General features: G+C 34.2%; 1 protein-coding gene across 1 annotated transcript; it reads left to right on the forward strand.

Annotated features, from left to right (window-relative positions):
* The first annotated feature begins 695 nt into the window (after window positions 1-695).
* On the forward strand, window positions 696-1,337 carry LOC113295559. The gene has a single exon (XM_026543890.1). The coding sequence runs from the start codon at window positions 696-698 to the stop codon at window positions 1,335-1,337; it is 642 nt and encodes a 213-aa protein (XP_026399675.1).
* Window positions 1,338-9,451: the final 8,114 nt, after the last annotated feature.

Below are 9,451 nucleotides of genomic sequence, written 5' to 3' on the forward strand. Positions count from 1 at the left end.
GGTGTTGTGAAGTTGGATGCAGGTATTAAATTACGAGAGTTAGTTAGAGAGCACAAGCCTGAGGTTTTATGCATTGCTGAACCAAAGATTGCTTACTCTGATAATGTTTTGTTGAGGTTAAAATTGCCAGGTTTTAAAACTTCTGTTGTTCATAATTCTACGGCTGCTCGGGTTGGGAATTTATGGGTTATTTGGCTAGATGTTTTCAATGATCCGGAGGTGATTGATTCTACTCGTCAATCTATTACTATTAAGATTGATGAGGTTTTTATTTGTTTTGTCCATGCTAGTTACATACAAGTGACATGCAGGGGACTTTGGCAGCAGCTGAATTTCTTTGAAACTAGTATGTGGTTAATTATTGGTGACTTTAATTGTGTTCTTCGTAATGATGAGAAGAAAGGTGGTAATGCACCAAGAACTTCTTGTATTAATGAATTCTCGGATTTGATGGAGGACATTAATCTGTTTGAAGCTGATTCTTTGGGTAGTCGTCTTACTTGGTCTAATGGCCAATCTGGTATCCATAGAATTGTAAGTAAATTGGATCGTGTTGTTATCAATGATGTATGGCTAATAAGTATATGACTTGGAGGTGTAAATCTCTTCCAAGGGAAGTTTATGACCATTCAGTACTTATTGGTTACTCTTTTGTTACTCAAAGACCAAGGCGCGCCCCTTTTAGCATTCAAAAAATGTGGTTTACACATCCTGATTTTACGTCTGATTATTGGAGTGCTCTGGTTATTGGTTCGCCTGATTTTATTTATCCTTTCAAGCTGAAACGCTTAAAGGAAGCTATTAAATTATGGAACCAATCTGTTTTTGGTAATGTTAATAGTAGATTGAAACAAGCTCAATTGCATATGGAGGTGGCTTTGAGAAATTCTGATGAAGATCCTTCGGATATAGAAAAATTCAATGTGGTGAAGGATGCAACAGTAAAGGTTCAGGATATTCGGATGCAGCAGAATATTATGTTAACACAGAAATCTCGCAATAAATGGTTGTTGGAGGGTTCTAGCAATTTTTCTTTTTTCCATAATAGCGTACAGACTAGGAGGTGTCATAATACTATTTCTAAGCTTGTTGCGGAGGATGGTACTACTATTACTGAGGCTGTTCAACTTAGGGATCATGTAGTTTCCTACTATGAAGCTAAGTTTAATGGTGATGATTTGCCAATTGAGAAAGGGATTTTTAATTATGATCACCCATCCATTACTGCAGAGGAGTGTGTGTGTATAGATTTGGTGCCTTCTTATGAAGAAATCAAACAAGCTGTCTTTGATTTGGATGCGGATAGTGCTCCTGGACCTGATGTTACAGCACCTTAAGTTTTACTATCTAAAAGTCAGTTTTACTGATTTCAATAATTAAAAGTTACCTAAATGCCAGTTTTACTGATTTCAATAGTAATTATGCCAAATGGTGTGCGTTACAGCACCTTAAGTTTCTTAAATAACTCAAGAGGATAGTATTTGGATGGGAAAAGGGCCAACGATGTCAGTACGTCACATGGTCCTAAGTTTTCAACCAAGATTTTAAGGTTTATCAGCTCTTAAAGGGTAGTTTTCTAGTTTCAAAGCGCTTTCAAGGGTAGTTATTATATACTATGAAATATCGGGGATTAGTAAAAAAACTAAGGAGGGATCTATTTTGATGGAAAATGGTGTTTATATTTTAGGCAAATTCCATAATATGCTATAGAAAATCCAGTTTTACCGATTTCAATAGTACTTATGCCAAATGTTGAGCGTTACAACACTTTAAGTTTCTTAAACAACTCAAGAGGAGAGTATTTGGATGGGAAAAGGGCCAACGATGTCAGTACGTCACATGGTCCTCAGTTTTCAACCAAGATCTCAAGGTTTATCAGCTCTTAAAAGTCGTTTTCTAGTTCCATAGCACTTTCAGAACGCTTTCAAGGGTAGTTCATGTATACTAGCAAAATATCATGTTTGAAACCAATCACCCATGATTAGTTAAAAAACTAAGGAGGGATCTATTTTGATGGAAAATGGTGTTTAGATTTTAGGAAAATTCCATAATATGCTATCTAAAAGCCAGTTTTACCGATTTCAATAGTAATTATGCCAAATGTTAAGCGTTACAGCACCTTAAGTTTCTTAAACAACTCAAGAATATAGTATTTGGATGGGAAAAAGTCCAACGATGTCAGTACGTCACATGGTCCTCAGTTTTCAACCAAGATCTTAAGGTTTATAAGCTTAAAGCTCGTTTTCTAGTTCCATAGCGCTTTCAAGGGTAGTTCCAATATACTAGGAAAATATCCTGTTTGAAACCAATGACCCGGGATTAGTAAAAAGACTAAGGAGCGATCTATTTTGATGGGAAACGGTGTTTATATTTTAGGAAAATTCCATAATATGATATCGAAAAGCCAATTTTACCGATTTTAATAGTAGTTATGCCAAATTTTGAGCGTTACTGCACTTTGAGTTTTGTAAACAACTTAAGAGGAGAGTATTTTGATGGGAAAAAGGCTAACGATGTCAGTAACTCACATGGTCCTCAGTTTTCAACCAAGATTTTCAGGTTTATCAACTCTTAAAGGTCGTTTTCTAGTTACAGAGCGCTTTCAGAATGCTTTCAAGGGTAGTTCCTATATACTAAGAAAATATCATGTTTGAAACCAATGACTCGGGATTAGTAAAAAAACTAAGGAGGGATCTATTTTGATGGGAAATGGTGTTTAGATTTTAGGAAAATTCCATAATATGATATCGAAAAGCCAGTTTTACCGATTTTAATAGTAGTTATGCCAAATTTTGAGCGTTACTGCACTTTGAGTTTTGTAAACAACTCAAGAGGAGAGTATTCCGATGGGAAAAGGGCTAACGATGTCAGTACCTCACATGGTCCTCAGTTTTCAACCAAGATTTTAAGGTTTATCAGCTCTTAAAGGGTAGTTTTCTAGTTTCAAAGCGCTTTCAAGGGTAGTTCTTATATACTATGAAATATCGGGGATTCGTACAAAAACTAATAAGGGATCTATTTTGATGGGAAATGGTGTTTATATTTTAGGAAAATTCCATAATATGATATAGAAAACCCAGTTTTACCTATTTTAATAGTAGTTATGCCAAATGTTGAGCGTTACAGCACTTTGAGTTTCGTAAACAACTCAAGAGGAGAGTATTTGGATGGGAAAAGGGCCAACGATGTCATTATGTCACATGGTCCTCAGTTTTTAACCAAGATCTTAAGGTTTATAAGCTTAAAGGTCGTTTTCTAGTTCGAAGGCGCTTTCAAGGGTAGTTCCAATATACTAGGAAAATATCCTGTTTGAAACCAATGACCCGGGATTAGTAAAAAAACTAAGGAGGGATCTATTTTGATGGGAAATGGTGTTTAGATTTTAGTAAAATTCCATAATATGATATCGAAAAGCCAGTTTTACTGATTTTAATAGTAGTTATGCCAAATTTTGAGCTTTACCGCACTTTGAGTTTTGTGAACAACTCAAGAGGAGAGTATTTGGATGGGAAAAGGGCTAACGATGTCAGTACCTCACATGGTCCTCAGTTTTCTACCAAGATTTTAAGGTTTATCATCTCTTAAAGGACATATTCTAGTTCCAGAGCGCTTTCAGAACGCTTTCAAGGGTAGTTCCTATATACTCAGAAAATATCCTGTTTGAAACCAATGACCCGGGATTAGTAAAAAAAATTGAGGGATATATTTTGATGGAAAATGGTGTATATATTTTAGGCAAATTCCATAACATGCTATTAAAAAGCCAATTTTACCTATTTCAATAGTAATTATGCCAAATGTTGAGCGTTACAACACTTTGAGTTTCTTAAACAACTCAAGAGGATTGTATTTGGATGGGAAAAGGGCCAACGATTCAGTACATCACATGGTCCTCAGTTTTCAACAAAGATTTTAAGGTTTATCAGCTCTTAAAAGTCGTTTTCTAGTTCTAGAGTGCTTTCAAGGGTAGTTCCTATATACTGGTTTATAAGTTTATACGTTTTTGGGGCTTTAAGCCTCTTTTCTTGTAAACTTGTCTTGTAAATTTTGTTATCCATTAATACAATTTTTGACTTATAAAAAAAACCTATATACTAGGAAAATATCCTGTTTGAAACCAATGTCCCGGTATTAGTAAAAAAACTAAGGAGGGATCTATTTGATGGAAAATGGTGTTTAGATTTTAGGCAAATTTCATAATATGCTATCAAAAATCCAGTTTTACCGATTTCAATAGTAATTATGCCAAATGTTGAGTGTTGCAACACTTTAAGTTTCTTAAACAACTCAAGAGGATAGTATTTGGATGCGAAAAGGGCCAACGATGTCAGTACGTCACATGGTCCTCAGTTTTCAACCAAGATTTTACGGTTTATCAGCTCTTAAAAGTCGTTTTCTAGTTCCAGAGCGCTTTCAAGGGTAATTCTTATATACAATGAAATATCGGGGATCAGTACAAAAACTAAGGAGGGATATATTTTTATTGGAAATGGTGTTTAGATTTTAGGAAAATTCCATAATATGCTATAAAAAAACCAATTTTACCGATTTTAATAGTAGTTATGCCAAATGTTGAGCGTTACAGCAATTTGAGTTTCCTAAACAAATCAAGATGAGAGTATTTAGATGGGAAAAGGGCCAACGATGTCAGTACGTCACATGGTCCTCAATTTTCAAACAAGATCTTAAGTTTATAATCTCTTAAAGGTCGTTTTCTAGTTCCAGAGCTCTTTGAAGGGTAGTTCCAATATACTAGGAAAATATCCTGTTTGAAACCAATGACCCGGGATTAGTAAAAAAACTAAGAGGGATCTATTTTGATGGGTAATGGTGTTTATATTTTAGGAAAATTCCATAATATGATATCCAAAAGCCAGTTTTACCGATTTTAATACTAGTTATGCCAAATTTTGAGCGTTACTGCACTTTGAGTTTCGTAAACAACTCAAGAGGAGAGTATTTGGATGGGAAAAGGGCCAACGATGTCAGTATCTCACATGGTCCTCAGTTTTCAACCAAGATTTTAAGGTTTATCAGCTCTTAAAGGTCGTTTTCTAGTTCCAAAGCGCTTTCAGAACGCTTTCAAGGGTAGTTCCTATATACTCAGAAAATATCCTGTCTGAAACCAATGACCCGGGATTAGTTAAAAAATTAATTGAGGGATCTATTTTGATGGAAAATGGTTTATATATTTTAGGCAAATTCCATAATATGCTATTAAAAAGCCAGTTTTACCGATTTCAATATTAATTATGCCAAATAGTTAGTGTTACAGCACTTTGAGTTTCTTAAACAACTCAAGAGGATTGTATTTTGATGGGAAAATTTCCAATGATGTCAGTACATCACATGGTCCTCAGTTTTCAACAAAGATTTTAAGGTTTATCAGCTCTTAAAGGTCGTTTTCTAGTTCCAGAGCGCTTTCAAGGGTAGTTTCAATATACTAGTTTATAAGTTTATAATTTTTTGGGGATTCAAGCCTCTTTTCTTGTAAAATTCTCTTGTAAACTTTGTTATCTATTAATATAATTTTTAACTTATAAAAAGAAAAACCTATATACTAGGAAAATATGTTGTTTGAAACCAATGACCCGGGATTAGTAAAAAAACTAAGGAGGGATCTATTTTGATGGAAAATGGTGTTTAGATTTTAGTAAAATTCGATAATATGCTATCAAAAAGCCAGTTTTACCGATTTTAATAGTAATTATGCCAAATGTTGAGCGTTACAGCACTTTAAGTTTCTTAAACAACTCAAGAGGATTAGACCAGGCATAACTAATCCAAATTCTAACAATATTCATCTATTTGAATCAAATTGAAAGACAAAGCCAATACAAAAATAAAGAGTTCATAAAAATGTTGAATTTTTTATCCATTAACTCAAAAAAGTATACACACTTCGTTATAAGTCGGAAGTTGATTTCTGAGACTAAACTGTAAACTAGATAAATTCATCTTTAATATAAAAAGTTTGAAAAATTTATTGTAATCACAATTAATATGTTCTAAGGCAGAACGTCTAGTAAAAATTGCATTTCTATGTACGTTGATTCAAGAAAATATGAAGGAAGCCAAATTTCACAATAGAAGAAGGATGAAAGACCATGCAGAACTAATCCAAATCCTAACAAATTTCATCGATCTTGAATAAAATAGAAAGACAAAGCCAACACAAAAAGAAATAGTTCATAAAAATGTTGAGTTTAATATACGTTAACTCAAAAAAGTATATAACACTTCGTTATAAGTCGGAAATTGATTTCTGAGACTAAATTGTAAACTAGATAAATTCATCTTTAATATAAAAAGTTTGAAAAATGTATTGTAATCACAAATAATATGTTCTAAGGGATTACGTCTAGTAAAAATTGCATTTCTATATACGTTGATTCAAGAAAATATGAAGGTAGGCAAATTTCACAATAGAAGAAGGATGAAAGACCAAGAAGAACTAATCCAAATCCTAACAAATTTCAACTATCTTGAATCAAATAGAAAGACAAAACCAACACAAAAAGAAAGAGTTCATAAAAATGTTGAATTTCATATACGTTAACTCAAAAAGGTCTACACACTTCGTTATAAGTCTGAAATTGATTTCAGAAACTAAATTGTAAACTAGATAAACTCATCTTTAACAGAAAAAGTTTGAAAATATGAAGGAAGTCAAATTTCAAAATAGAAGAAGGATGAAAGACCATCCAGAACTAATCCAAATTGTAACAAATTTCATCTATTTGAATCAAATTGAAAGACAAAGCGAATACAAAAATAAAGAATTCATAAAAATGTTAGATTTTTTATACGTTAACTCAAAAAAGTCTACACTCTTCGTTATAAGTCGGAAGTTGATTTCTGAGACTAAATTGTAAACTAGATTGTTAGATCATTGCTCGGTCGAACTCGCATGCGTTGCTATCTCAAGCATGTTTGTCAATATTAGTGATCAAATTTATATGTCTTGATTTCTAGCATACTTATGACTAAGTCTCGGTCTAGGATAGTTAGGAATAGTTGATCTCCAGATTCCATGGCGATTATCTTGCAAAGACGAAGAACTACTCAAAGAACCAGTGGAACTTCATCCGACCAAAAGGTATGTGGAGACTTGAACTCATCTTGTCACTCAAAAGTCTATCTACTCTATCTCCTACTCTTGAGACAAAAGTCGTATAAGTATGATAGTTTTCCTACATACGCATTTGTTATTTAGAGACGAGTTTACTCGCCTATCTTTTTCTCGAAATACGTGTTGGTAAGGTTTTGCTTCAACCGTTTTCATCTTTACCCGTGATGAAATTCATGATGACGTTTCAATCTTCAAAATAGCTTTGATGATGATAGTTGATTCTTTATTTCTAACGACTGTTATAACATTATAGAAGAATGTTTCAATGATTGAAATGTAGAGTTTAGAATATGTAACCACCTATGGATGTAAGCATATAGTGTGTTCGCACATTAGTGTATAAATCCATGTGCCGGAAACCAAGTGCGTGCATATGTGTGCATGCGGTATTGGTAAAGGAGACAGGTTGGGTACGCGTACCCGTACGCGTAATAACGTAAATTCACGTTCGTGAAATTCTGCTGAGTTTGAATTTTACGAACTAAAAAACCTACGCGTACCCGTACGCGTACTGGCGGAACTTTTTCACCCGAAAAAGTCTTCAGAGTTTGGAAACTAAAACCAACTCAAAATCCGGTAGCTAAGGTACGCATACTCGTACGCGTACCCAAGCTAGTTATTTCTCAAATCGGTAGTTCATAGACTTAAAACAATAAATTATAAGGAATGCAATCTTTGCAAACCGTGGGTACATTGTTCATGAATTGATTCAAATGAATCAAACAGATTTTGTTTCAGTTGTGTCTATGTATAAAGACCTAAGCAATTAAACAACTCTTGAACTAGTTATTATGAGTCATTTGAACTAGTTATGAGAAAGATGAATACGATTAATATGAAAGAACTCATATGGATAACAATTGGTCAACCATTTGTGAACCAACCAATGTACACGTTTAGGGTACGGTTACTTAAACTTAAATGAATACATTTCATTTTTGTGTGACAAGCTAAGTTTCGATCTAACGGTTGAAGGATATTAGCTTGGATAAATAAGGTTTTTCATCTAACGGTGATTATTGAATGCGTTGTTACCAAGGTAACCTAGATTCCAAACCCTGATTTGAAAACTATGTAAGGAGACGTCTAGCAACTGTGCAAAACTAATCCCCATACCTCCTGTGTGATAATAGTTGGTTTGCTAGACTCGATTCTCCTTTAATCGTAGGTTTCTTCTCGAGACCCTGTCGATTAACGACTGAAAGACTTCATTGGGATTGTGAAGCCAGACGAAACTACTTCTCTTGTAGTTGAGCGATCTGATCTTGCCATTTTCTATCGTACGAATTCAATTGAATAATTGACTTGAGATTATATCTCCTATAGGGAAAGATAAAAAGAAATCACAAACATCTTCGTATCATCGTTTGTGATTCCGCAATATCTAGTTTCACTACCATACGATTTGGATTATTGTGAGGTGATTGATAATACTAGGTTGTTCTTCGGGAATATAAGACCGGTTTATCAATTAGTTCTTGTTTACCTTGATTTCTATCAAAAAACAGAACAAAACTTTTAGGTTTATCTGTGGGAGACAGATTTATCAATCCTCGTAGACTTTTCTGTGTGATACAGATTTGTTTGCTAAAGTTTTCGACTTCGGGTCGTAGCAACTCTTGGTTATGGGTGAGATCAGTTAAGGGAATCAAGTGCGTAGTATCCTGCTGGGATCAGAGACGTAAGGAGCGCAACTGTACCTTGAATCAGTGTGAGATTGATTAGGGTTCAACTACAGTCCAGAACGAAGTTAGTTTGTAGTAATCTAGTGTCTGTAGCGGCTTAATACAGTGTGGTGTTCAATCTGGACTAGGTCTCGAGGTTTTTCTGCATTTGCAGTTTCCTCGTTAACAAAATTTCTGGTGTCTGTGTTATTTCTATTCCACATTATATTTTGTTATATAATTGAAATATCACAGGTTGTGCGTTTGTACCGATCAATTGTGAAACCCAACCTTTGGTTGTTGATTGTTGATTGGAAATTGATTGATCCTTGGATATTGGTCTTTGGTACCATCCAAGTTTATTATCCTTGTATTTGATAAAGACTCGCAGATTTCAATTTGCTTGAGTAAAATCAAATCAATAGAGAGATATTAACTCCTCGATATACTTGTCTCTAGATTGAGTCTGACTGTCTAGTTGATTCTCTAGAAAGTATATTGGAGTTAGTCCATACAGATTTCTAATCGAAATATTGGGTGTGGTTGTTATACCCCCACTTTTTCAATTGGTATCAGAGCAGGCAAACACCATAAAACCTTATAAGTTTGTGGTTGTTATACCCCCGCTTTTTCAATTGGTATCAGAGCAGGCAAA

Source organism: Papaver somniferum, chromosome 7 (assembly GCF_003573695.1).
Source record: "Papaver somniferum cultivar HN1 chromosome 7, ASM357369v1, whole genome shotgun sequence".
In the NCBI taxonomy this organism is placed as follows: Eukaryota; Viridiplantae; Streptophyta; class Magnoliopsida; order Ranunculales; family Papaveraceae; genus Papaver; species Papaver somniferum.

What these genes read in the sequence shown, in the direction of transcription:
- LOC113295559 (XM_026543890.1), top strand. Translation starts at nt 696, where the DNA reads ATGTGGTTTACACATCCTGATTTTACGTCTGATTATTGGAGTGCTCTG.